General features: G+C 55.0%; 2 protein-coding genes across 6 annotated transcripts; one reads left to right on the top strand and one right to left on the bottom strand.

Annotated features, from left to right (window-relative positions):
• Positions 1-1,006: 1,006 nt before the first annotated feature.
• On the bottom strand, positions 1,007-6,717 carry KXD1 (KxDL motif containing 1). Its single transcript, XM_030540548.1, has 5 exons — positions 6,602-6,717; positions 5,869-5,981; positions 4,147-4,299; positions 2,899-2,945; positions 1,007-2,370 (listed from the first exon to the last, which is right to left on the bottom strand). Exons 2-5 carry the CDS (start codon positions 5,961-5,963, stop codon positions 2,135-2,137), a joined length of 531 nt encoding a protein of 176 aa, XP_030396408.1. The 5' UTR covers positions 5,964-5,981; positions 6,602-6,717; the 3' UTR covers positions 1,007-2,134.
• Positions 6,718-10,535: 3,818 nt separating this feature from the next.
• Positions 10,536-27,624, top strand: FKBP8 (FKBP prolyl isomerase 8). 5 transcript variants are annotated; one of them, XM_030540404.1, is made up of 10 exons: positions 10,536-10,627; positions 14,088-14,195; positions 14,807-15,136; positions 16,833-17,002; positions 17,887-17,975; positions 18,692-18,909; positions 19,603-19,775; positions 19,926-20,003; positions 25,419-25,556; positions 26,272-27,624. In XM_030540404.1, exons 3-10 carry the CDS (start codon positions 14,836-14,838, stop codon positions 26,356-26,358), a joined length of 1,254 nt encoding a protein of 417 aa, XP_030396264.1. In that variant the 5' UTR covers positions 10,536-10,627; positions 14,088-14,195; positions 14,807-14,835; the 3' UTR covers positions 26,359-27,624. The 5 variants fall into 5 exon arrangements, with proteins under 5 accessions (XP_030396264.1, XP_030396263.1, XP_030396267.1 ...); XM_030540403.1 differs by having other exon boundaries at positions 10,617-10,668; XM_030540407.1 differs by having other exon boundaries at positions 10,617-10,668; positions 14,088-14,227.
• The last annotated feature ends 265 nt before the right edge of the window (positions 27,625-27,889 follow it).

Here is a 27,889-nt window from a genome sequence, read left to right as displayed (position 1 = left end):
TGGACTAGATGACCTCTTGAGGTCCCTTCCGGTTCTAGGATTCCGTGTGACACCCGCATGCTACACACGCACATGGACAGTTCAAAATGCTTTCTCAGCATCAGGTACTGTAGAGCTGCTGCCAAAATGTAAGATGTTTTCAGAGGTAGATAAAATACCTGCAGGACTCTGCACTGTGTTTGGGGCTTAACACCAGCTGTATGTGACACACCGACCCAAGAAACAGCTTCAGTGTTTGGGGATTAAATCTCCCCACCCACCGCACCAAGCATTTGTCCAGGGCAGAATTCACAGCATGTTGGGGTTTTGTCCCACATCCATTTGTCATTGTTACTCATTCCTAGTCTGCATTGCTTCTTTCTCCCAGCATTAAACAACATTCCTTTCTCATTTAACGGAAAGCCTTTGATCACTTCTGGAAGTAACCTTCTCAGGATACATTGTTCACACGCCTGGGCAGACCCCAGCTCTACAGGAATGAATGCTTTCTCAATGGATGTAGCACCAACACTAATTCACTTTAAAAACAAAGACGCTTTAGTTTAAAGTGTTAGTTTCCACCAACATGGCCACTTTTCTGTATCGGCTATAAAATCCAGGACGGAGGTTGTGAGCCTTGTGCAGGATCCTCATTTGCCTAAAGTAATATATACCGCTGTGCTATAGCTAATTTAGTGGTGCTATTGGCCGCTGCTATTAAATATTTTGAATTGGGAGCAAAGGCACATTCATAAAGCACTGACCTGCTTCCCTCAGTTGCTCTCAAAATCTGGCCTTTGCTTTGTCCAGTAAAGCTCACCTATTTTGCTCCTATTTTCATTTAAATTCACACTCTTAATCATGGTGTAGTGATCGCATCTCTATAATTAGGCCCACTCCTATGTCCCTTTTGTGATAGGCTAAAAGAGTTACAGCCACTACAGCTATCAGAGAAACCAAATGTCACCTCTAATGACCGAAAGAGCGTTCATGCACCAATTCCAGCTAATAAAGAAGGAACATGAAGTGGTTTGGATGGATGTTTTATTAATGGAGTCTCTAGCGGTTATTTTCGTCTAGCATTTGTAAACATGTAATACAAAAATATTTTTTCACTATAATATTTCTGGACATATGCTGATCACAACCACTGAGGATTAGAGGGCAACTTTCCCCTCCCTCCTAGGTTTACACGCGGTTAGTTATTACCACCCTAGCTCTCAGCAATACAGTAACAGAGATATTGACAAAGTCAGGTGAAAACAGACAAGAAGCAGACATTTCGGTACAGCGTCTTTATCACTGTTTGAAAAATGAAAGGTTTCACCCAAAGAAACTATCTGATAATTTAACATATAATGAACACTATAGAGAGCAAGGTACAGCCATAGCAGTTGTCAAATTGTTCCATTCAAAGATCTCCTTAAGCAATGTAAGTGCAGTTATGAAAGATTCCCTCATGAAAATCCGAGCTGCGGCACAGGACAGCTGAGCACTTAAGGAAAGAGGACTTCAGGTTCTTGCCACTATGTGGGAAAAGAGGTTCTGTAGGTGCTAGAGAAATCATTATCATATCTTAATTAGCTACATGGCCCTGTAGTGCAGGCAGGCCTCTCAGAAGGCAGAGATGACCCCAAAAAGCAAGCTGGTGTGGCTTTGCAAGTACACGCTCCTGCGAGCCACAAGCTGAGAGATATTTGTATCATGCCGGTAAGGAGGCTATAGGCTGGGTTTGCATGCACTGTAAATTACAGAGCCTCAAGATTTCTGTGTAAAACAAAGTAAATTATTTAAGAAAAGTAAACAACAGCAGTTCGAGTGCTCTTCTGAGACGATCTCTGTCCAGAAACTAACGATCAAAGCTGAACTTTGGGTTTACTGCTCTCCCCTGAACACACAAACAAGAACAGACTAGAATCATTTTAATCCAAACATTTTGCATGTTTGCCATATCCAGACTTGACGTTTGCATTAAGATGGCAGTTTTAATACCATGGGATGGGCCCCTCTCCACTCAGCCTTCACTTTCCCTCTCCCCACAAAAAAGTAAATGGCCAAAGAAACACAGAAATATAAATAGAGGACAGGAAGTTCTCTGGTTGCGCTCCACAGTCCACGCAGCTGATTCAGCTGATGCCTTAGTTTTTAGTATATGTTAGTCCAGCTCATTGGCCATTTCATCATCTGTTAGACTCTGTCCATTAACAGCTGGAGAATCATACCGGCCTTGTGATAAATCCTCAAAATCCTGACTCATGGTTGGAGAAATAATGTCAGGGCTTGTGTCACAAGACTCTGTGCTCTGCTCAGAGGTAGCAATGGTGGTCGTCGTGCTTTTTGGAAGAAGGTCAAAATCATCATCGTCTTCTAGAATTGGAGATTCATGAATATCTGAAAGGAGAGACACAATTTACCTTGGCTGTTTATTCTATCTGCATAAAGACGACAGAACTCCAGGTATCTGCCACATAAATTGCTCCAACTACCCAGAGTAAAGAAGACATGGTACAGATATCAGCAAGAGGAAACAGATGAGTGCACAAGGAATCCTCAAACACCACCGAAATGGATTCAGGAAGGACTCAAGAGTGCTAGAACGTACAATTTCTATTAAAAAGACTCCGGCGGCTCATTATTGTAGTAACAAAAAACCTGCCAGCTCTTCTGCTGCGATGTGCACTCAACTTGGCAGCCATTTGGAGCTTTGTACCCTACACACAGCCACCTTTCACTGGGTAACACAGAGGTGTTTACTAGAGACTCCCCACTGCAAGCTGCCAGCCCCTGGCCCAAACACACCTTTCTCTTTAGCTTCGGTTGCCCTGGGACTCTAAAGTAACCAGAAGTACTGATTTATCAGAGTGGAAGGAAGCCAATATAAAGGCTGTAAGTCAAATTGAATAATAAGGAGACACTCACTGCTGAAAGCTTCTGGGTACTGTTTGGCCAGCTTCCCTTTCAGGGTCCTGTAAGGGGGCAGGAGGGAGAAGAAAGAGAGAGCTGAGTTTTAACAAAGTACATAAATATATCTACCAACCCTTTGCCCCCTCCGTTCCAACGAAAGAGCTGCCAAGTATTCAGCAGAACAAGCTTTGTTGCAGGAACCCTTTAAGCGGATTAAGATAAAACGCCCTTGCACTGCACGTTCATGCTATCGCAGGAACAGAAATCCCAGGCCCTCCTGAGCTCTGGACCCTGCTGAATAAAGGCTAGATGTGAGGAGAGAAGTGTTACAGTCCTGACCACATCTCCTCTTGCCAGATGTTCCCCAAGGGGACATTTTCCTTCAAGCACTTTATTAAACCCCATAGCAAGCAGGGATCCTGAGGTCCCTTCCCACCCTGGAAATGGGGCACTGCTGCATTGAGATGTGTCATGCACCTCAACCAAGGAGCAGCAGCTCCAGGACCCCGATGGGTCCAGCAGCCTCCCAGTCTCTTCATGGACTGTCTGCTTGCTGCACCTCCCCACCATATGACAGGGGCATCTGCTGCTGCTCTCCATGCACTGAGAAGTAAGGGGGCCAAAACACCCCACCCCCACCCCAGAACTTTTAAATAAAGTAATTCACTATAAATCAACAAATACTCTACTACTTTGCAGACTCGACAGTCTCATGACTTTACCTCCTCCTTAGCAAAAACAAGGCTGTCCCCAGAACTGAAATCAGAAGTTTTTAAATAATATTTAAACCTTCTCTACAGCCTTTTACCCAAGAATCACACCCCCACAAGGATTAAGCCACATACGGCCTCTGTGAGGTGGGTCTGCATTATCCCCATTTTGCAGAGGCATAGAGAGGTGAAGTAGCTTGATCAGTCAGACAGTCAGTGGCAGAGCTAGGACTGGAAGCCAGGAGCCCTGACACCCAATGTACTATGGAAAGCACCACATCCCTCCTCCTCCCACATTGCTTTGTTTTGCAGAATAAAAGCAACCTATACCTTTTATTCACTCCCCTTCTGAACGTGTTTGTTAGTCACCATTCTGTTGTTTTGTGACCCTCCTGGGGTGCTGTACAGAGGTCACTGTGTCTCAGTAACCTTGTCTGGGACAGGGAAAGCAGGGCAGGATACCCTTGGAATCCTCTCAGGGCCCTTCCTCTATCATCCAACAGGAGGCACTGTAGAGAGACGCAGCATCCCAGATCCTGAATCCAGAACCCACCTGATTCTTCGGAATATACTATCTAGATCTTTCTTCATTTCCACCAGCGTTCTAGTGTGATGCAGGAACCTCTCATTCATCTGCTGCATGCGTACATTGGATAGATTATTAAAGTTGAGCAGCATCTCATTGGTTTTCTCAAATCTATCGAGCCTAGAGTGAGGAAGAAACATGGGAAATTTGTCCATGAGTTTCCTAAAAATAAAGCACACCAGGTAAGATTCTTCACAATTTTCTCAAAATGTGCACAAACCCCACAAAAGTCAGAAAGAAAATGATATTCTTTTCCCCACCTTGAAAAGTGATTAAAGCCCCAATCCTGCCCGGAAAACTCTGCATGAAAAATTCCACCCTGGGCAAAACCCTAGTGAAATCAATCAGTCTAATTGACTTTTTCTCCTGACAGGAAAGTTGTCAGGAAATCTGGGGGTGGAGGGAAGAATTCAAAATAAGTGAACTGAGGAGTCTGAAGCAGCAGCAAGAAGGAGAACAGACGTGAAGATCACTAAGATGTGCCGGATGGACTTTTCTTAATATTTACAATTTGTTTAAAACAGGAAATTAATTCAGCACTAAGGATGGTGCTGACTTGACAGCACTGCAGACTAAAGGCCTCTGTTTATTCCCAGAATTGACAAAGCACCAGCAATTGAGGAAGCTTCCATTACCACAAAGCGGCTCACCCATGCCCTGGAAAGATCAGCTCTTTCTGTTTTGACCTCTCAGCTAGGGCAACCTACAAGTGGCAAATGTAACCTTCTCTTCTGCAGCCCAGATACATGCCCACTAGGAACTGAACAAAGACCTTGCAACTCATTTGACGAAGTGGGGGGTTTTCTTGGGGTTTTCCAGTGGTTTGCATGCACATGGGGTGGGACTCAGTGTCCCCGGGCATTACTGGTTTAACGAGGTGAGGGGAGAGGGAGTCTGTTGTTACAGAGGACTGGAGAGGGACTTGGGACCCCGGACGATGGCCTGGAGGATGGAGACCCCAGCGATCGGTGACCTAGTGACCCGGAGGCCCAGCTCAGGAGACACAGCCAGTTCTAGCCAGTGGGAGGACAATGGGCTGTGAAAAGAGGACCCCGGTGACCTGACCAGCCAGTTCCAGCCAGAGGAGGGCTGAGAGGAGGGGAGACCCAGGCCTTCCTGTTTACGACCCTGTTTACCTGGAGAGAAGACAATGGACAGAGTTGGGGCTTGGGGCCGGGATATCGGAGGCCCAACTGGGAAGCAGGGGGCTGGAAAGGGGGAGCAGGCAGAGCCCACCTGGATGCAGGGGGACTGGGATATGCTGGGCTGAGAGAGGCCAGGCTTGAGGCCCTGCGAGTTTCCTGTGCTGTGTTTATCTCTCAATAAACTCTCCTGTTTTATGCTGGCTGAGAGTCGCTCTTGTCTAGAAAACAGGGTTGCATCAATCCCTTTGTGGGTGGAGGCCTGGGGGGTCCAGAGCAAAGGGACTCCCTGAGGGGGCCCATGGCGAGAGACAGATGTGCTAAGGCTCAGAGAGGTGCAGCTCCAGGAGGTGGAGGGCCCTGACCCTGAGAGAGAGTGGACCCCTGAGAAGGGCTGTCTCACTGAAAGGGGCACCCCCATGGACCGCACGGGGCCACGAGTGGGCACGATCTGTGAGTCTGTGACACTAAGAATTAGAAGGACATTTGTATATTTATTGGACAGAACAGCAGAGTTTTTTGGCTGATAAGATTCCACATGACTCACATATTCTTCTGAGCCAAAATGATGGCATTCACGTCTTCAGAGTTCACCATACTTAGCACCCTGCTGCAAAACACACCGGAGGCTGTGGGCTCCATTTTACTATACACTGCAGCCTGCAGGAAGGGATACAGATATAGAGGCGAAGTTCATAGGGTTGTTCATAAAAATACAAAGCAGCTTCCTCCACCGGCCCTAGCAACAATTAACAGCAGCAGACACCCTCAAACTGTTTTCCAGCAGTGTCAGATCCTTGAGGCAGGAAGAGAGCAGAATCTGCACGGACCAGCTAGGCCTTCGCTGCGACCCAGAACATAACCAGAACGGCAGCAATGGGCCAAGGCTGCTCGCTAGCCCCTGAGCCCTTCACCCTCCCCGAGAGCAAGAGCTGATCGCACTACAGAGCTGCCCAGCCAAAGCCACCCAGCCGGGGGATGAAGTGCTGCCCGCCGACCCCAAGCGGGAAGGGTGGATCCGTTAGCGATGTGCCCGCCTAGAACGGGCTCCTGCCTGGCTGGAGACCCTGCCAGCCCCGGGGATGGGGGCCACCCAGGGGCCTCAGCTGTCCCCTGACTGCGGGCCCCGCGGGACGGCGACCCCCGCCCCCCCAGGACCCCCATGGGATGGGGACCCGCAGAGCCCCTCCCCTGCTGGAGAGCCACGTCTCGTGACCCCCACGGCAGCCGCGGCCCCCTGGGCCGGGAACCCCCCGACTCCCCAGCCGGAGGCCGCGCACCTGGACGGGCCGCTCCCCCCGCCCAGCCTGGGGCCGCCGCCGCCGCCTTCACATAACGGAGGCGGCGCCCCGGCCAGGGGGCTCCGTGGGGCGGCGGAGCAGGAGCCGGGGCAAGCGCGGGCCCGCGGGCTAGAGGCTCCCTTCCGGGATGGAGGTCACGCGTACGACGTGACCCCCGCGTCAGGACGTACATGTGCGTGAGGTCCTGCAAGGAGTCCGCCACCACTGCCCCTCCCCCTCCCCCTGCGTGTCTCTGTGGGGGAGCCCCCCACAGCTCCCCTCCCCCCCAGTGTCCCAAGAGGAGCCCCCCCCAGGCCCCCCCCGTGGCTCTATGGGGGAGCCCCCCTCAGCTGTCCTCCCCCCAGTGTCCCAAGGGGAGTCCCCCCCAGTGGCTCTATGGGGGAGCCCCCCTCAGCTGTCCTCCCCCCAGTGTCCCAAGGGGAGTCCCCCACAGCCCCCCCAGTGGCTCTATGGGGGAGCCCCCCCTTACAACATCCCCCCAGTGTCCCAAGGGGAGTCCCCCCCCAGGCCCCCCCAGTGGCTCTATGGGGGAGCCCCCCCTTACAACATCCCTCCAGTGTCCCAAGGGGAGTCCCCCACAGCCCCCCCCAGTGGCTCTATGGGGGAGCCCCCCTCAGCTGTCCTCCCCCCAGTGTCCCAAGGGGAGTCCCCCACAGCCCCCCCCAGTGGCTCTATGGGGGAGCCCCCCTCAGCTGTCCTCCCCGCAGTGTCCCAAGGGGAGTCCCCCACAGCCCCCCCCAGTGGCTCTATGAGCGGAGCCCCCCCTTACAACACCCCCCCCTCAGTATCTCAGTGGGAGCCCCCTCAGCTCCCCTCCCTCTCAGTGCCTGTGTCATCATGGGCACTGTGGGGACTCTGGCAGAGCATGGAAACTGGCCGTGATGTTGTAGGGACCCTGGCCCAGTGGGTAACAGTTCAAGTTCATGTGACCCCCCTCAGCTATATGGATAACATAAGTGCCCTCCCATCCCTAGAGATAAATTTCCTCAGGGATGAGGCTATAGAAAATCAATGTTCCCAGAAGGGCTCTGGGGTAACTACACAGACAGAGAAATATTTATGAGATTCTCTGGGAGCTGTACATTCTTGTATATCACCAGAACACTAAATCAAAGACAGATTGGCTGAGCAGAGTACAGGCTGAGCCCAGTGGACTGGAATAAAATCAAAGCAATTTTTCCTACTTCATAGAAGGTCCGGTCAGTGCACAGGCTGGTCCAACTTCAAGCTTCTTTGCCAGCACAAAGCACCAAGAGAAAAGTTCCCAAGTCTCTGTGAGTCATTTATCAGAAAAAGTACTAGAGCTGGCAGGGCTTTTTCAGGAAAATTATTGCTTCACTTTTTTCTCAGTTTGCAGTAAGCCTCAAAGTTACTTATAAATCAGACAAGGCAGACTTGTTGCCAGCACAGATAAGCAGACCGGGTGTAATGCTGCTTTCTTTTCCACTTGCCTTCCAGAATTTCTAAAAACAGGGCCTCATTTAGCACTCTTTCCCCTTAATAAACTAAATCAAGGATCTGTCATTAATAGAAATTTCATCCATCTTACTGTAAGAAGGAAAGGAAATTTCATCCTCTTTTGCTACTGGCCTAGCAATCAAAAACTAATTCAGTTTTAAAAAGTGATGCATCTCTAGGTAGTTTTGCAAGGCCATATGAATGGATTTCTGAATATGTTCAACATTTCTCCTCAGATTTTGATGCGGATAATGTCATTTTAAAAGCTTGCATGACTCAAGACAGAAAATAAAGAAGAGAAGGGAGGATGAATTCCTGCCCCTGTCCAGTAAGGTCTCTTTTACATAAAAATACCCATATGAAGCAGTGGCATGTATAAATGCATATGTATGAACCAGTGGTCAAGTGACCTGGAAAAAACTCACAAGGTGACGATCTGGTGACCTTGAACACAAATGGTTGCTTTTTTGCCCTAGAAAAAAATCATGTATCCTTTCTTACAGAAAAATCAAAATACTACAAGTTCCTGGTTGAAATTTAATCTAGAAGTAAATCAGTAACCCTGCACTGAATATTGCTCCTTTGTGTGTGCAGGAAAGTGATATGAATAATGGAGAAGAATTAATCTGCTCATCCTGGCAGGGGCAGTGACTTTCTTTTGTTTAAATCTCAAATTTCTGTGTTGATTTTCTGTTTGTTAAATGAGTATTAAAGCAGAGTAGTCTAAGGCCACAATTTAAGAAAGCCCTGAAGCATGTGCTCAAGTGCTGTCCCAAATAGGGATGGTTTCCTGAATTGGGGCTTAGTTCCTTTAGGCTCTCATATTGCGGTGTCAATTTCAGAATGCTGCCTGCTGACAGATGTTACTGGACCATACTTTACACATTCTAGGGAAAGTTCTTTGGATATTTCCTGGAGGTACCTAGCCCCAGATTTCTATGAATTTAAAAATACTTTCTCTGGTATCAGAGGGTATGATGAGGATTTGTGCTTTATGTTGTAATAAAAATCTGTAAGATCCAGTAGTTTTTTAATTTTGAGATATAACCCATATGAAGGGCTGAGGGAAAGAGGGTGGTATTGTAACACCATTTGTAAATGATGGTCAGGGGAGATTGCTAGTGATACCCAAACAAGAAAAAGGACAGTTGGAAACAATACTTTGAGAGTCTCTTAAATAGACAAACCCCTTTTAGGGCAGAGGTGCCACTATATGATCTTAATGTTGTGCCTGAGCCTGACCTAACAGAGGAGGAGGTGAGAAGCGTAGTCCAGGAAATGAAGGCAGAGGGACATGGTCCCAATACATAAGAAGGGAAGCATCCATGAACGTGTTAACTTATTGAGCTATTAGCGCAAGAGAGGAAGATTGGAAGTTTACTCTAGGAGAAGGCAGAATGTGCCCTTCCCCCCCGCCCCCCGAGTTCAGCCACAAATACATAGTGTCATTAATAAAGAGGTGCAGCCTGCAGTGCTCTGCCCTGATCACACCTCTCAACCTGCCAGACCCACCCCCCCCACACACACACTGGGATGCAGCATGTGACAAAGACCCTGAATGGGGGTGCTGTAACTACATGTCAGAGGTAGCTAACTTTCAACCAAAAAAATAACAGGGACACCAGCTCTGTGCGGCCACAAGGACTCCTGGGATTAAAATGAGGGGGTTTGTCTCAATCTAAGTTGCAAAGGGGAGGCAGAGTCTAGGCTGCCAGCATCAAGTGGCACATGCACTGATGGGCTGTGCCGTCCCAGTGGGGTGTGTGGCTGCAGAGCATGCTGGGAGCTGTCATCTCCCCAGGGCTGGGGTGCAGGGGCGCATGCTGGGAGCTGTCATGTCCCAGGGATGGGGTGCAGGGGCGCATGCTGGGAGCTGGCATGTCCCAGGGCTGGGGTACAGGGGCGCATGCTGGGAGCTGCTGGCATGTCTCAGGGCTGGGGTGCAGCAGTGCATGCCGGGAGCTGGCATGTCTCAGGGCTGGGGTGCAGCAGTGCATGCTGGGAGCTGTCATGTCCCCGGGCTGGGGTGCAGCGGTGCATGCTGGGAGCTGTCATGTCCCAGGGCTGGGGTGCAGGGGCGCATGCTGGGAGCTGCTGTCATGTCCCAGGGCTGGGGTGCAGCAGTGCATGCTGGGAGCTGTCATGTCCCAGGGCTGGGGTGCAGTGGTGCATGCTGGGAGCTGTCATGTCCCAGGGCTGGGGTGCAGTGGTGCATGCTGGGAGCTGCTGGCTGCCCTTTCTGCATGGGGGTGGGGGCTGCTACAACCTGCTCCCGTCTGTGCCGCGCCGGGGACCCAGGCCAGAGCCCCGGCACGTCCCAGCGCCGCAGCCCGTGCTGAGCCCACCTGCGCGCAGCCCCAGGCCGCGGCCCCTTTAAGAAGGAGCCGGGCAAAGGCCGATCCAGACGGGACGGGCGTTGCAGCCAGCCAGTAGCGACAGGCTTCCCCGGCCAGGAGAGCCAATGAGAGCCCGGGGCGGGGCTGGAGCAGCCCCGCTGAGCCAATGAGAGCCGGGGGCGGGGCTGGAAGGGCTGCTCCCGTGGGCCAGGTGGGTGCTGGTGCTCGCGGCGCGGGGGCTGCGCAGTGTCTGTGAGTTCGGGGCGGGGCCGGGCTTGTGACGCCCCCCCCCACCGGGCTCCCAGGTCCGGGGCGCGGGGCCCCCCCGGCTGGGCTCTGCGCGGGGGTCCCGGAGCACCCACCGCTCCGCGTTCCTGCCCCGGCGGGGCGCCGTGTGCTGGTGCCCGGGAGGCGTCGGGGCGAGGCGGGGGCTTCTCCCTCCCGGGCTAGCCCGTGGCTTGGGGGTGGCCCTGGCTCGACGGGTGGGGAGCGAAGCGCCTGTGAAAGGCCGGGGAATCCTGGCTCCAGGACCCAGGAGCGGTGGGGCGGGGGGCGGGGAGCCCCGGAGGGACCCGCCCGGGAGCGGTGGGGTGGGGGGAGCCCCGGAGGGACCCGCCCGGGAGCGGTGGGGTGGGGGGAGCCCCGGAGGGACCCGCCCGGGAGCGGTGGGGTGGGGGGAGCCCCGGAGGGACCCGCCCGGGAGCGGTGGGGTGCGCAGAAGGACGGTGTGGAGGGAGGATAGTTCCAAAGGGGCAGTTCCCCCATGGCGCACGGTGACCCGCAGTGGCTCGGCAGAGAAGTGGGGGCATCAGTTCCTGCTCCCTGGGGTTTTGGGGAGGCTGAAGGGTCCCCTTCCCATATCGCCCTCACCTTCTTAGTGGCGCGCTCCTGTTAAGGCTGGTGCTTGGGTCCTGACATCTCTTTCTGTGGGTGGCTCCTGCTGGGAAGCTGAGCCTGAAAAGGGCAACTGCTGGAGGGGACGATACCTGTACTTCTGCCTGGGCTTGTTAGCTGGGCCAAGGCTCCTACGGGCATTGCCAGCTTGGGCTGGGCCCCGCACAGAGGCCTTGTCTTGCTCTCTGATTGAAACACCTACTAGGGCAAATGTGACTTCCTCCCCCTGCCCCATGCTGCAGTGATGGGGGAGCACTGAAGGGGAGATGGGACGCACTGTCCCATAAATCGAGGCAGTTCTCTGTGCATCGTGGGGCTCACAGAATTAAGCTGCCTTCTGGTGCTTTTTTGTAGACTGGTACGGCGTGAGTCTCTGGAAAGGTGCTCTCTGGGGGGTGCCTATCCATGCTGTGCTCTTGGCTGAGGGCTTTACTCTGAATTCCCCCTTGGCGAGTGACTTGGGGCTGGTGGGGCAGGGTGGTGTGGTCAGGAGCCCAGGAAAGTGAGACTGGGTAGCTAGGGTCCTGTTTGTTAAAGGACTTGTACCTTGGTATGGTGACTACAGCCTCTAGCTTGCCTGTTGTTCGGGAAGCGTCCCCGCTGGGTGTGTGTTCCCCTCTGGTGACCCAGCATGCTGCTGCCTTCTGCGCTAGCTGCAGCCCATCTCGTAGCTGGGCTGGCAGCCTGGCCTGAAGGGGCTGGCAGTGAGAGGCAAAGCCCAGCAAGCAATGGGCTGGGGGGACAGTGGCTAAGGCAAGGATGAATTCATTATGGCCCTACGCAGCCCTGTTGGACCCCTGAGTCTCCCTGGCCAGTGACTGGTTAAGGGACGCTCCTGGACTTGTCCCAGCCATGTTTGTCCTTTCAGGGCCCAGGGTTCTGGGAGCACACTCCTCGGAGTGACAAGTGTGAACAGGAATGTCGCTGTTACGTTTCAAGGGAGTGTAACTTTACCTCCCATGTTGCGTCAGGATCGCAAGGAGCCTGGTCATTAGCAAGGGCCTGAGAACCAGGAGGGGATGCTGACCGGGTGGGATTTGTTTGTTTTTTATGGGCCTGATCTTCATTATTCTACTGAAGTAGCTCCCAGAGGCCCCCAGTGCTGGGTGCTGCACTGACTTGCAGTGTGAGACGGGCCTTTGATTTACACTGTTCAACCCTTCAGGCCAGGGACTAAGGATGGGAGACAGTCAGGATCACTATCCCCCCTACTCACCTGGTCCTCATCACTGTGGGTCTGAGCATCTTTCTTCGTTCCAGAGCGAGAGAAAGGAAAACGAGCAGTGGCAGTGGTGAAGAGAGAACTTCTATTAAAAACTCGCCAGTCTTTGCCTTTTGATAACTGGGGATGGGGGTGTGACACTGAGGAGTAACTTCCTAAAACATGGCTCTTTTCTGGCCTGTGCCTTTGCTGTAGAGTGGTGGTTTTCAAACGACTTGCATTGGTGACCTCTTTCACACAGTGAGCCTCTGAGTATCACCCCCTCTTATAAGTTAAAAACGGGGGTGGGGGGAATTTAAAGGGGGCTCGGGGCTGTCAGCCCCATAGAATGGGTAGTTCGTGACCCCCATGTAATTACCTTGGGACCCCCTGAGGGGTCACACCCCCAGTTTGAGAACCCCTGCCATAGTGGATAGGAATGGATAGAGCCGAGCCAGGCATTGCTGTGTGGTGCATGATGGTGCTTCAGCCAGGAGGCTGGAAGGGCCCAGACGGGGAGAAGGATGCTCTCTGGCAAGCCTAGAGCCCCGAGATGGTGGGTAGGCAGTTCTGAGCTGCATCTTCTGTCACGTGTATTGCATTAGGGCCTCGAAGTTCAGTTCCTGGCTGGGACCCCAAGGTGCTAGGCACAGCACTGTAGGTCTTGTCTGGGTGTTTGGGCTGCAGACTCTGCTCGCGGTCCCTCTATGGCTGCTGAACATGACCCCCGCAGTTGTTTGCCTCAGTAGCTCCAGTTGCAAGTGTAGGTCACGGGTCGTCTTTAGTCTTGGGCTGGTGTCCAAGACCAGCGTTGGTTTCGCTTCTGTAATTAACTGGCAGAAAGGCTGACATCTACTCCAGAGGAGGATGCCAAGGCACCTGATCTCCATCAGCTGTCACCAGACCAGTCTCTTCCTGTCCATCCCAAACCTGTTCTCTTACATGTTCATCTCCTGCTCCGCCCAGGTTGATTGGCACTCTGCTCTCATCTGTCCTCTGTGGAGCTGGGTTCCCCCTGTGTTTGACAGCAGCCAGGGTGTTCCCGTTCCATCTGCGAGCTGGCTGACCCTGCGCAGAGGGGTGCCTGGCCCTTCTCCTGCCCTGGCTGGGAGCTGACCTGTTAGCGTGTTTGCTGTTAGCGGCAGGTGCCTTTCCTCAGCGCGCTGCTTTGCTTGTAATAAACAGCTCCCAGTGAATGGTGTTTGCCCGCAGACCAAGCTCTTGCTGTGAACAAGCCTCCCTTGGTGCTGGGAGTGTTCTCTGCTGTATCCAGAGCAGCAGTGGGTTGTGCGGTGGAGACACAAGGTTCCTGTTTCTCTTTGAGGCCTTGGCTTGTCCTCCGCCCTCTGAGTGTGAGGCCAGGCTGGGAAGCTGGGTTGACCTAATCTGTCTGTCCTTGGACTCTTGGCGGCATCACTCGTTCGCGGAGATTTTTTTTGCAATACTTGGCTCTAAAGCAGCCCAGTTTATGGGTCGCTCTGGTATCGGGTCCAGACATCTCCAAGCAGGGGCTGGGTGGGGATTTCAGACTCTGCAAGAGACTCCTCAAGCTTGATTGATTGGTTTTTATTTTCAGATACCTTGGAAAAGAGGAATGAAACCTCTCTCCGAATGGCTGGCCTTCTGGAACTATCCCCTTGACTGAAGACCAAGAGCCTACCTGAGGGTGCAGCCCAGCCCAGAGGTACCAACCGCCCTTGTTCCTCCAGCACCAGGGTAATCTCCACTGCCGGGTGTTTGGCAGCCAGGCCTTTCTGAAACCCTGGTGAGAGGCTCACCTGCCACCCGTCCTGCTGTAGAATCTGGATCTGGGAAATATTTTCCCTCTGCCAATTAGGCTCTTTGCTGCCTGTGAGCTTGATGGCTCCTCATTCCTCCCCATGCTGCGCCACGTTAGGCTCCATCTCCCAGCGAAGCCCAGCTCCCAGGTCTTGCTATAAATGGAAACAAGTTAGGGAAACGTGTGGTTGCAGTGATCCTGGGATCGGCCTCAGATTAACTCTTCCATGCCGGGCTGCTGGCTCTGGGAATTTCAGGTGCTTTGGTTCTGTGCCATTTGCAAACCCTCTGGTGGTAGCTTAGGGTCCCGGACCCTGGCTGTGGCTGAGTGATGATCGCTATTTATCAGAGTGAGAGTGCTGACTTCCCCGAGAGTGCTAGGCTGCGGAGAGACAGGATCTGGGTTCTAAGGCCCCATTTCAAGGTAGCTCTTGAATCTCAAACTACGGTTCTTCTTAATCTCCCTCTGGGGAAAAAACCCCAAACAAAACATCCTCTTCTGTCTTTACTTCCTAGTTAGTTGATCCTTGTCTCACCTCTCTGCCATGGCTTCTGGAGGGGAGGGTCTGGCAGATGGCTTCCCTGACTGGGGTGACACCAGCATCGATCTCAGCTCGCCAGGCCTCGCCAAGGCCAGCGCCTCCATCCTGGACAATGGGGAGGACTTCGAAGTCCTCGATGAGGATGACGACGATGACGACTTGAGTGAACTCCCCCCTTTGGAGGACATAGGGACAGGAAGGACCCCACCAGCCAGAGATGACACCCAGGTGCCTGAGTCAGAGCAAGCCCCAGAGGTGGCCTCCAACATGCCCCAGGCAGCTGAGGAGTGGCTTGATGTCTTGGGTAAGATCCTGTGTAGGAAGATGCCATGCTGTTTCCCGTTGTCGTAAGCCCTTCCCCTTCTCCCTGCCTCCCAGTGAGGGCAAGCAGGCTGAAGTCAGGGCTCCCATGTGCCCCCGGCAGCAGCTCTGCCGTAGTGGTGTGGGAAAGGGGGCCCGAAGGTGTTGGCAGATGCCTCGCTATGGAGCCTTTGGCCTCTGGGCCACCTGTCTGTACCCAGGTCAGGTGTCAGCAGTCATTGCGGTTTGATTACAGTGCCTCCTGTGAATCAGGTGTGTGTTCATTCAGGAGAGGTCTTGGCCCAGCCTCCAGCAGTATGCAGGTTGTTGGCTTGGATCACCGCAGCATTGAGAGCGTGCTAGTGCTTCCCAAGAAGAAAAAGATCTGGGGACTGTGGTGGCTAATCTGCTGAACGAGACACCCAGTGAGATGCTGTGGCAAAAGGGCTAATGCCATCCAGGGAAGCACAAACGGGGGGATGGTGAGTGGGTGCAGAGAGGTTATGTCACTTATGCACTTGGCACTGGTGTGACTGCGGCTGGAATCCTGCGTCCAGCCGTGGTGCCCACAGTTCAGGAAGGATGTTCATACTTAGATAGAAAAGCCACGAGGCTGATGAAAGAATTTGATGATGTGTCCCTCCGGGAGGGACTTGGGAGCTCAGTCTGTTTGGTGTGACAAAGAGGTTAAGGAAGGACTTGGTCCGTCTAAATCCCTACCTGGGAAAGAGATCTGATGATGGGCTCTTCAGCGTAGCAGACCAGGGGATGATGTAACACAACCGAAGGGCTGGAAGTTGAAGCCAGACCAATTCAGACTGGAAATATTCTTTAAATTTTCAACAGTGAGAGTCGTTAACTCGTTTACCAAGGGGTGAGCTGGATTCTCGATCGCTGGTGATTTTAAAGTCAAGATTGGATGATTTTCCAAAAGTTTCATAGATCCTAAGGTCAGAAAGGCTCATTGTGATCATCTAGTCTTACTCCCTGCAGAGCACAGGCCAGAGACCTGCCCCCGCCCCAATAACCCCTAGAGCAGATTGGTTAGAGAAACATCCAGTCTTGATTTAAAAATGGCCAGTGATGGAGACTCCTCCGTGACCCTCGGTAAGTTGTCCTGATGGTTAAATACGAAGAGCTACTCTAGAATGAACGGGGGCAAGTTTCTGGTCTGTGTTACCTGGGAGGTCAGACTAGCTGATCACAACGGTCCTTTCTGGCCTTGGAACCTACAAAATGCTGAGCAAGACGCAACCCCCACCCCCGGGAGGTAAGTGGCAGCTCTTTAGGGGATCCCCCAGCTAACATCTCAGCAGAGAGGCATGGAGCGTGAACCCTCCCTCTTGTCTCTAGCCCAGTCCCTCCCTGGCAGGATAGTAACAGGTTGGTGGTAGTTGCTGGGGATGAGTTTGCTTTGTCCCGCTCTCCCTCCTTGGTGTCTGTATCCAGGAGCCTTGGTTCCCCAAGGCTGTGAATCTAGTGGTTCTTCAGGGCCACCAGGTTCTTGTCAACATGAGCTGCGGGAGCAGTAGCTGTGTGGCCAGCTCTGAGCCTGGCATCAGCTCCCTAGTGGGAATGTGCCAATTTGTCTGCCTCCCTTCCTACTTTAAACCCAAGTGGACGTGGGCGGCATGAGCCAAGAGAGCCTTTCTCCCTCCCGCTGGCTGTGATGTGCTTCTGGCTCCTGTCTGTCTGCCCAGGGAGTGGCTTACTCAAGAAGAAGACCCTGGTGCCAGGTCAAGGCGTGGAGAGCCGGCCACGCAAAGGCCAGGATGTCACTGTCCGACTCAAGGCGATGCTGGAGGATGGCAGCGTGGTGGAGGACAATCCCAGCCTCTCCTTCACCTTGGGAGACTGCGACGTCATGCAGGTAGGTGCAAGGTGACTGAGGCCTGTGTGCCCTGGAGCTGGATATGTTTGGGGCAGCGGAGGAGAAGAATCTCTGCACAGCACTGACCTGCCTGGGGGAACCCAGCCTGCGTGCAAAGCCTGGTTCATTGACTTGGGAATGTTCAGGTGGGAGGGCCCAGTGTGAGTCAGACTCCTGCTTCCTCTGGGCCCGGTATCCTGCCTGCCCAGAGTGACTGCAGACACCTGGTGCTCCAGGGAGAGCTCTTGTTCCTTTGTCATCTCCATAATGCACCTGGCTAACTGAGGAATGCTGTATGTGGGGCAGTGCAGGGGAGGAAGGGCCCAGGAAATTTCTTCTTTATCCCCAAAGGGATATCTATACCCTGAGGCAGAGGCCGTTTATCTTACACCCAGCTGCCGTGTAGCTCTGTGGATTTGGCAGCTGGCAGCTCCTCTAAGAACTCGGGGGGAGAGAGGAGGTGGAGCGGGAGCACATCCTCCCTGGCGACCCACAGGAGCTGTGTGAGTGCTTCCTTTGCCCGCCTTGGCAGCGGGGCTCCCTGCCTTGCTCGAAGGCACCTGATCGCGTTGGCTGATTGACCCGGTGCTCTGCGCAGAGACCCAATTCTGGGACCTACAGGCTGATGCCCTCTTGCCCTGCCCCGCTCTGTCCCTGCATTGTGCCGTGCTCACTCTGGTTTGCCTGGTGCCCGGCCGGCCTGCATGCTGAGCTGCTCTGTGCTGGTTTAATGGCCTATCCAGCAGTACAGCCCCTTTGCCCACACTACAGCAGCCCTCTGGGGAGGAGCCCAAGTCTGGCTGTGGGATTTGAATCCATGACCACCCGCTCCCGTGCAGAGAGGGCCCTCCGCTGACCTCCCTCTGAACTCTGGGTCCCTGCAGGCCCTAGACCTGTGTGCACAGCTGATGGAAATGGGAGAAACTGCCTTGATCATGTCGGATGCCAAGTACTGCTATGGCCCGCAGGGCAGGTGAGTGGGGTCCTGGGACTTGTGGAGAGGTAACCACAGCAGGACCAAAGGAAGCGGGGGGATCCTTTGAGAGGAGGCTTTGCTGGTGTGGTCCCTGGCCTGCAGCAGCGAGGCCAAAGGCTGGAATCTCTGCTATACGAAGAGTGAGAGGAGGTGTTGGTCTCAGGGCCGGCACAACCCATTAGATGACCTGGGCGGTTGCCTAGGGTGCTAACATTTGGGGGGTGGCGACCACGCGGCTGGATGTTTGGCCGCCCCGGTTGTCAGTGGTATTTCAGGGGTGGGACCTTCCGCTATCTGGAGCGCCAAAAAAGCTGGCAGTGCTCCTGGTTGGTCTCATTACAGTTCCTCATCAACGTGTCCCCAGCACAGTTCACCCCCCAGCCGCAGTCCCAGTAGATAAGCCCAGGTGTCAGTCGGGGTGGGGTGGGATTTCTCCAGGGCAGGAATGAGGCATAGCTGGCAACAGGGTCTGTTCTGCTGCCCTCCCTGGTCTGGCTGCCTCCACACATGTCCGTCTTTGGGGTGCCCCTTTCCCCAGTGCTGAATCTGCATGGCTCCTTGGCAGCCCGGGGGTGTTCGGGGGCAGCAGCTGGCACTGGGCAGCTCTGATGCAGAGCCATAGTGTTGCTGGCCCCAGAGCCACAGCAGCCTAGGCTGGGCCTATTCTTCCTCCTGCAAGAGATGCCATCGCATCTCCTCCATCATGTGAGCAGGAGCCCCGACATCCTGCCCCACGCAGCCCTCACCCTGGAAGTTCAGCTGCTGGCCGTGCAGGACGCTCCTGACCTGGAGCTTCTCCGTGGGAGTGAGAAAATCCAGCTGGCCAATCGCAAGCGGGAACGCGGGAACTTCTACTACCAGCAGGCAGACTACGTGCTGGCCATCAACTCCTACGACATTGCCCTGAAGACCATTGACTCCAGCTCCAAAGGTACCTGCCCTGCCCTGGGGTCAGCCAGACCTGCCCAGGCAGTGGGGCTCTGGGAAGTGGAGTTACTGCACATCTGAGGTGTCTCCACCACCACTGTGCCCGACCCTCAGGGCTCAGCCCTCCTCATCCTCCTGTGTGACGCTGGCCCCTCTGGGACACACTGCGCATCGAACAGCGTCTCCTTGCCTGAGCCAGGGAGTCCCCTGCCTGGGAGCTGGGTCTCCTGCCTGTGTCTCTTGGGAGCTGTTGCCCTCTGAGATGCCTCCTTGCCTGGGGCACTTCTGCAGTGCCAGGGGAGATTTTTTGGAAAGCAGTGTTTGGTGGCTTTACAGCCTGCTTCCTTCATTGCCCACCTGCTCCTCACCCAGCATCCCCTGCGGGCAGCCACAGCAGCATGATTCTGAGATCCGGATCTCCATGGGCACCCTCTGTTGGTGTGCCCATGGCTGTGAGCCCCTTGGGGCAGAGGCTGGCTCCTCTCTGCCCTGCCCAGAGCCCAGCAGCAGCCTATTGGGGCTCCCCCAGGGGTAATCTTTCTGGGCTGTTGGTGGCCCAGGTGAGGTCTAGACACCTCCATGGCTTGCAGGATAGGGAGGTGGGTTCCCTGCAATGCAAAACGAAGGGAACTGGAGGGAACGAAGGGTTGGAAAGCAGCTGTACTGCAGGTGTAACTTAGCTTTGGGATCTTTGCAGTCGACTATAGCCCGGAGGAGGAGGCTGAGCTGCTAGAGGTGAAGGTGAAATGCCTCAACAACCTGGCAGCTTCTCAGCTCAAGCTGGACCATTATGAGGCTGCCCTGAGATCCTGCACCCAAGTCCTGGAGCACCAGCCGGAGAACATCAAGGCCCTCTTCCGCAAGGGGAAGGTAAGGGTGGGGCTCTGTGCTGCGCGAGGCCCCCTCCCTTTGGCAGCGGGAGCGTCGGATGGAGACCCTGGCCTCTCGTGGCCTGGGTGAGGGCATGTCCACTGGGGGTGGCCAGGGCCTCTCTGCTCAGCTTTGTGGCTTGTCTTCCAGGTGCTGGCACAGCAGGGAGAGTACAACGAGGCTATACCCCTCCTCAAAGCAGCTTTGAAGCTGGAGCCATCAAACAAGGTAGGCTGCTGTGCCCGCGCTGCATTGGGTTCGGGTAGCAGATTCCTCTGCCTGCTGGGATATAAGCGAGCGACCATCTGAGGATTTTTTCCTCTGGAGCCGCCAGGTTCCTGGTTGTGTGGCATCGCCTCTCTGAGACTCTGTGTTCTTGTTGCCAGCGATTCTGGCGTGGGGAGGCTGACTGGAGCAGGGCAGTGCTGCTCTGCTGGCCCGTGCGAGGCAGGCAGTGTCTCCTGGGGGCTCATATTCAGTGGTGCCATATGGCATGTGTTCACACTGTGTAGTGCGGAGACTGAACCTGCTCTGGCTACGGATGGGAAAATGGACCTACTGGGTCTCTGCTTTTTTCCCCTTCCTCCTTTGCCCCCAAAATCAAGTCCCATGGCAGGCAAGGCCCCCTCCAGCCCAGCCTTTGTTAAAAATGCCCCCTCCATTGATGGTTCCAGCCCAGCAACTTCCAGTATCTTGGGCCATCATTGCAGGAGGTGGGGCGGGAAGCAAGCCCTGGCTCCTTGCTTGGCACTGCAGGGCATGACTGCCCTGGGAGCAGCCCCGTAGGGCTAGACTCCAGGTCAGCACATGGGCCGGGACGAGCTCTGGGTAGAGAATTTCCTGCTGCAGGAGTGGAAGCCCTGAGGCAGCCTGGAAATACCCCGGATGGCAGTGAGGATCGTGGACCAGGGCAGAAGACACACACTCCATGTGGCAGGGCAGAGAGCGGAGTAGGGTTTTGGTCTGGGTATGAGCGCTCCCTGTCTGTCAGTGAGTGCCCCTGACTATGAAAAGGCATCTCAGTGGGCACTTCACTGCAGAGGTGTTAGACTTTATATCCCTGTGGCACCTGAAGGCCACAGATAAGATGGGCCCATTGTGCTAGGGGCTGTACAAACCTAGTGAATGACGATCCCTGCCCCAGAGAGGCTACAGCGTAAAAGGGGGCATCTCTGTTAGGAAGAGAGGTGGTGTTTGTGACGGGTTGGATCACAGAAACCCTCTTGGGAGCTGCCACCTGATGTGCCAAGGCTACTTCTACCCCTGCCTTCTCTGCCAGCTCAGGGCCCCACCACCCTGTCTTGCTGAGCCAGACACTCCCACCTTCTCCAACAAAGACCCAGTGTCTGAATTACTTGCCCCAAAGCTTCAGGTTTACCTGAAAGCAGTTAACAGAAGTGTTCTTGTCTTTAACACTCAGATGCCCAGCTCCCAATGGGGTCTAAACCCAAATAAATCTGTTTTACCCTGTATAGAGCTTATGCAGGGTAAACTCATGAATTGTTTGCCCGCTATAACACTGAGAGAGAGAGATGCACAGCTGTTTGCTCCCCCAGGTATTAATACATACTCTGAGTTAATAAGTAAAAAATGATTTTATTAAATACAGAAAGTAGGATTTAAGTGGTTCCAAGTAGTAACGGACAGAACAAAGTCAGGCGCCAAGCAAAATAAAATAAAATCAAACTGAATACAGATAAGATCCTCACCAGTTCCAGAATGCTCCCTTTTACAAATTTAAACTCCTTTTAGCCTGGGTCCAGCAATCACTCAAACCCCTTGCACACTGTCCTTTGTTCCAGTTTCTTTCAAATATCCTGGGGGGTGGAGAGGCTCTCTCTTTAGCCTCTATGTGGAGGTGCCAGATTCTAACTCTTCAAATAGAGTAGGTGAAAAGGAGGCTCTGGCCAATTCCTTCCCCCCACGGGGGCAGGTTCTGCTCTGGAGATGTCTTGCTGCACAGCAAGGGACTGCACCCAAAAATTCCTCATGGGCTCGCAACTCTCATGAAAGCTATTGGACGTGACACCTTCCTAACAGGGCCGACCTGGCAGACAGCCTGTGGGGTTTGGACAAGCAGCAATCACTGGGCTAACTTGTTGCATTTCACTCTCAAAAGCATCTTAAACACACCATCTGGAATCCAATCTTCTCTCGGGCGCCACTGATTTTTATTACTTTGGAAACGGTCAGATTAAATTTGGCTCGAAAGGCTGTTTTTTGAAAGGCTCCTCTTTCCAGAGCCTAAATCTCTTTCCATGAAAGGCAGAAACTGGAAATTCTGCATAGCTTGTCAAGGAAGAGCCCTTCCCCTGCAGCGCTCGGCTAGCGTACAGGAACCAAAGCGAGACGGCCCTGACTCCTCATTGCTCCAAATGAGAGAAGTCATGGGGAGAGCCCATCAGTGGGGAACAGCAAACTTGGATCTTTTAAATTAGCTGAATCTTAGAAACACCCAGGATAAATAACAGGAGTCCAGGTACTTTTCACCATGCCCGTGTGCCTTTACAAAGCCACTTTGTGGGATTGCCTGCTGTGAAGAGACAAGTAGCCAGCTTCCCACAGCAGAGGGCGCAGTCCCACTACACAAGTGGCGAAGGCCGGAAGCCAAATACCTGACACTTTCCAGGCCCTGGGTGTGTCTTGTCCGCACTCGGCTCTGTTCTGGTTCTTCTGATGTGGGCTTTGGGAGCCGGCTAGTGGCTGCTCGGAATCCTCAGCCCATGGGGCAGGGGCTATTACTGCCGTATTCCAGAGAGTGGGGCTGAGACAGTGACCTCTCGCCGCCCCAGGTGCTGGGAAAATGCCCCTGAATGGATCTCGAACCTGTCTTGTCTGAACCTAGCTCAGCTCTAAGAGGGTAGGACTGCAGGGCGGCACAGGCTGCGAGCTGAGTTCCATGCTGCACAGGGACTAGCCTGCACCTCTTGTGAAACCTCAGGGCTTTCCAGCGGAACTTCCCGGTGCTCCCAGGGATGCAGGCCAGGAGGGAGCGGATTTCAGTTTCAGAATCCACTAAATTTTGTCACTGATTCTTAGAGCAGCCGGGTGACCATGCTAAAGAGACTGGCAGCAGCTTGACGGATCCTGCTAGAGTCCAACTTCCGGCTGATCTTAACTGACCCTCTCCTCCCTTATCCAGTCTCTCTGGTGGGAATCCGAACAAACACTGCTGCATTGGTGCCATTCTTGGTTTCTTGGATACAGAGTTTTAGTCTCATTTACAACCAAAAAAAGTCCTTTTCCAATCAGCACACGGCACCGCTTCCTGTGAGGTGGCCTTTGGCCCCTTGCCCAGCCAAAGTCCTCTTCCGATGGGCCCTTATACCCGGTGAGCAGAGGCAGGTTTGGCTTCTAGGAAGGATGGAATCTGACATCCGTTCCATCTCTTCAGAGCTATTGGGTGGGGGGGGGGAGGGGGGTTGGAGTTCTGGTGTGTCCGTCTGCCTGTCCAGCCATCTCGCTCTTCCCTTCACTCCTGCTTCCCCATAAAGCCCCTGTGATGGGGTCTGTTTACCCCATGCTAGCCCAGACAGGGTTAAGCCCCAGGTATTGACAGCGGAAGTCCCGCCTCCCTGGCAACACGGGGCATGCTCCAAGTGCTCTAGTAATATAAAGGGAGGGAGACCAGCTCATTCTGGGCTGGAGGCTGCAGGGGAAGGACCTGCCTGGGAAGCTCCCGTGGAGAGTCAGCCACAGCCTCTGACTGCACCAGGAATCAAAGCCGTCCACAGCCCGCCTGCACCCTGACAACTGGAGGAAACCCTGGGGACGACTGGCCCTGCCAAGCACAGGGGAAAGCCCAGCACAGACTCTGGTAGGAAGTGACCCAGGGAGGGTGACGAAGTAGTACGTCCCACCTGGGGAAACTCAGCATGTTTCCGTAGGACCCCTGCGCTGAGTCAGTGGCAAGCCACTATGCCACTGTTAGGGCCCTGGGTCAGGGCCTGGTGGAGTTAGGTGGGCCCAGACCCTGCTACCAGGGCTGCCCCACCCCATAAGGGGCACCACAACGCTTTGTAGACTCTGGCCGCTAGGCCACACTGCCCTACGCTGAAGGGCTGCTTCGTAGACTGTGACGGATAGGCCGCGCGGGCTGCTGCAGCCCCATACTGCTGTGCACCTTCGCTTGCTGAGGTGGGCTAGCCTCTGCTCCGCTCTCGCTTGATCCTGGGCCACATGTCTCTTAGATGCAGGGGCAGCTCCAAGCGCATGCCTGGGGTGGCAAGCCACGGGGGGCGCTCTGCTGATGCCATGTGGGCAGCAGGCAGGGTGCCTTCGGCGGCGTGCCAGCGGAAGGTACGCTGGTCCTGTGGCTTTGGTGGACCTCCCACAGGTGTGTCTGCGGAAGGTCTGCCGAAGCCACAGGACCAGCGGACCCTCCGTGCTTGGAGTGGCAAAATGTCTAGAGCCGCCCCTGCTTAGTTGTGTTTACTCCAAGCCTGGGCTGCTTTCCCTCCTCCCAAGCCGGGTCTCTGTGACTCTCGGAGCTGGGAGCACAGAAAGTAGCGGGACCTGGGAGAAGCCTGGCTAGGCCGCCATGCCCAGCACCTGCCAGGAGCTCAGGCCTGAGCCTGACAGCAGTGTCCTGCCATAACAGCTGTGGCATTGGCTGCAGCTGCACCCTGGAAGAGGCTGGAAGCTGCAAGACCTGCTTTGCCTGGGACCCTCCTGTTGTCCTGCCCTTGCTGGTGCTCTCCCCTTTGCTGGGGATTCCATGGCCTGACCAGCAGCCCCAGCCAGGCAGGGCAAACAGCCATCCCCAGGGGTTGTGATGGGCCTGTTGCGGCTGATGGAGCCAGGCTGAGCCACGTGCTCGTGGAGGGATCTGGTTTGGTGGCGGGGCGGGGGGTGGTGGGGAGAGGAATTGTAGCAGGACTTTGCCCCAGGGTGGGGCTCTGGCAGACCAGCTGCAGAGGTGTGGCTTCGTTACCCACCACTAGGGTGCATCTCGCCCTCTAGCAGTGGATTTCAAACTCTTTTACTGGCGACTCTTTTCACATCGCAAGCCTCTGAGTGTGACCCCTCCACCCCCAATAAGTTAAACGCACTCTTAAATGTATTTAACACCATTATAAGTGTTGGCGGCAAAGTGGGGTTTGGGGTGGAGGCTGACAGCTCATGACCCCCCCATGACCTTGCGACCCCCTGAGCAGTCCTGACTCCCAGTTTGGGAACTCCTGCTCTAGAGGGCTGGAGCAAATACAAGGCCCTGTCACCCACACGTGAGGCTCTCGGAGGTGGGAAATTGAGGCACAGAAGTGATGTGTCTTGCTGTACAGCAAGGACCCGTACTCAGGAGTCCTTGTTCTGAGCTGCATGCTCTCCCGGGCAGAGGCCTGGCCTGCCTGAACTGAGCAGCCTGGGTGTGCTGCCCCTGCTCAGAGTGGGGGCTAGGTGGCAGTGGGGAGAGGCGGCTTGGGCACAGATGGCTTCTGCTGCCCAGTGGGGTGGCACAGCCTTGGTGTCTGAGCTCTCTGTGCAGCCCTTGGACGCCCAGGTTGGCAGAGCCGGCTCCGAGGGGCTGCTGGCTCTCTGTCCTCGCAGGGCTGTCGTGTTGCTCTTTCCTCCCTGCCCTGGGAGCTGGCTGGAAAGGGGAAGTGGGGCTGGCATCTCATGTGTGCCTGGCTGTCTCGCTCCCAGACCATCCATGCGGAGCTCTCCAAGTTGGTGAAGAAACACGTGGAGCAGAAGAACATGGAGACCGCAATGTACAGGAAGATGCTGGGGAATGCCAGCACCACCAGCACCGCTGCACCGTGCAAAGACAAGGCGCCCCGGGTGAGTGGTGGAGGATGCGGGGGTGGGAAGGAGCCTGGGAAAGCAGCAATGTGCTGGGGCCTCTGAGATCTCTCCCGGCTCCGAGTGGTTCCATGCTCGCTGTGTTCTGGCTGCCACTGCCTGTGCCCCCACATGCTGGCAGAGCAGGCCGCAGAATGCGTGAGCCTTGCTGGGGCTCTCCTAGTCAGCACAGAGCCAGCACATGCCAGGGAAACTGCTGTTGTGTGCCAGGCTCTGAGCTGAGTCTAGAGCTGCCAGCTGGAGGGGTCCGTGGTGGAGAGGGCAGAGGTGCCTGCTTGTTGTGGCTGGTCGCGAGGGGGCAGGCTGCGAGTGGGGCAGAGGCATGGCTCCCAATCTGGCAGCCCAGAGAGCTGCAACACCATCGGTCCACCTGATGGCATCACCCCGGCCAGATAAAGGGAGCCCCCTCCCCTTCTCTGCTGCGCACAGGCTGCTAGTCCAGCCCTGCTGTGCCCAAATGCTCCTGGGGCAGGGAACCTCCCTGCACCCCAATTTAGGATTGGGGTTCCCAACCCCCCATGTGACAGGCACAGGACTGGTCCCTCCTGCTCTTTCCATGCTGCTTTTGGGCCCCAGAGCCAGTGGGGTTCTAACGAATTCCTTGTCAAGGGCGGCCTACCCCTGGAGCACCCCGGTTGGCTCGGCTGGGTCCAGCTGGCTCTCTAACATTCGTGGCTCTTTCCTTCCTTTCCAGTCTATTCCCTGGAAGTGGCTCTTCGGCGCAGCAGCTGTAGCGCTCGGTGGCGTGGCCTTGTCCGTCGTCATAGCCGCAAGGAACTAGCGTAGTCTGCGGAGAGGCCCAAGGAGCTATGCCACGCCCCAGTCTGCTCACCAGCTGCCCCGGCACATCCGGACCTGCCCCGGTGAGGACTGTCTGATTTTCTCCTCCTAGAGCGGAGCTGGGGCTCTGTGCATCGCTCCCCTCCCCCTACCCACTGATTGTAAATCACAGACTCAACCTCCTCTGTCTGAGGGTCCTGGCCAGCAGCAGTTGCAGCGACACCTTTGCAGCAGGACGAGGCGTGGGTGGAGGGGTGGCAGGCCAGGTGGAGATGCCCAGGGCGGGTGAGCCCTCTGCGTGTGGGATGAAGAGCCCAGCATCTCTGCACCTTGACTGCTGGTTCGTCATTGTCCTACTCCGCAGAACCTGTGACCTGGTGCCAGCAGAGCAGTAACTTCTGGTGCCATCTGCCCCTTTCTGATGGTCAGGCCAGGAGGGGCTCCCCCAAAGAACCACTCTGTTAAGGGATGCACCTGTTTCTGGGGAAGGGTAGAGCAGGCAGGGCTTGTGTGGCCATGACTCTGGTTCTGCAGAGCCGGGTCCATGGTGGGGGATGCTCTCCATGTGGCTGTGGGGGAGGGCATGCACTCGGCACCCCATCCCCCTAGTTAGAGGGAGCTGGGAGCTGTGCCCATGGGTGAGGGCTGGTTTTCCTGTTGTAAAGGGTTCTAGTGCCATTACAGCCACCATGCTCTGCGACAGGCACCTCAGGGTGTTGGAAGGTGGCACCTTGGCCCTGTCCCTGGATCTCTTGGGCAGTGGGGCTGGGCGGGAGTGTACAGCCCCTCCAGCAGAGTTCTCACTGATACATCAGGGACGGGGGGGCTCTCTTGGAGCACGCCCTGCCCCTCAGCCTTCATGCGCACCTCTCTGCCTTCTTCACCACAGGGTGGGGTCTAGTGTGCGATGGCCAAGAACTGTCCTGGGAGCATGAGATGCCCCCTGGAAGCAAAATGCCATCTGGCAGGAATGGTGCAGGGACAAAATGTCTGTGTGTCCATTTCATCCTGCTGGTGCCCAGGGCTTTGATCTCTCTGCGGGTCCCCTGGGGAGGGTATTTCCCCTCTGACTGTAGCTCTTTCCAGCCCTGGTCCTGGATTTCCCAGCTGTTCTGTCTCCCTCCCCACTGGGCAGCAGGGCCTGTCTCTTCTGTGTGTCCACACTGTCCTAACAGCTGCGCTTCGAAGGAGTCAAAGTACTATTCCGCCCCCAATCAACTGTGAAAACCCTCCAATAAAAGGACAAGTCACAATTGTGTCTCCTCCAGAGCTGGGCCTCTTCCTTGCTTTGGGTTTCTGTCCTGCTGGGGCAGGGGCAAGACCTGGCTGTAACCGCCTGGCCCTCGCACCAGCTGCTGTGAATGGGGCAGAGGCAGCAGCTGTGGCCACAAGCTGGGGGGTGGGTGGGGAAGGGGATTATTTACCCTGCCCATCCGTGCCCTCCCTGGTTCAGGTCTAGGTCTGGTTCCTCCCAGAGGAGGGACCTGTTGGATTCTCTGTTGGGCCAGCAGGGAGGGATGGGGTGAGGGAGG

Source organism: Gopherus evgoodei, chromosome 22, assembly GCF_007399415.2.
Source record: "Gopherus evgoodei ecotype Sinaloan lineage chromosome 22, rGopEvg1_v1.p, whole genome shotgun sequence".
In the NCBI taxonomy this organism is placed as follows: Eukaryota; Metazoa; Chordata; order Testudines; family Testudinidae; genus Gopherus; species Gopherus evgoodei.
The sequence above is the reverse complement of the archived record's forward strand: the minus strand, read 5'-3'. Positions and strand labels throughout refer to the sequence as shown.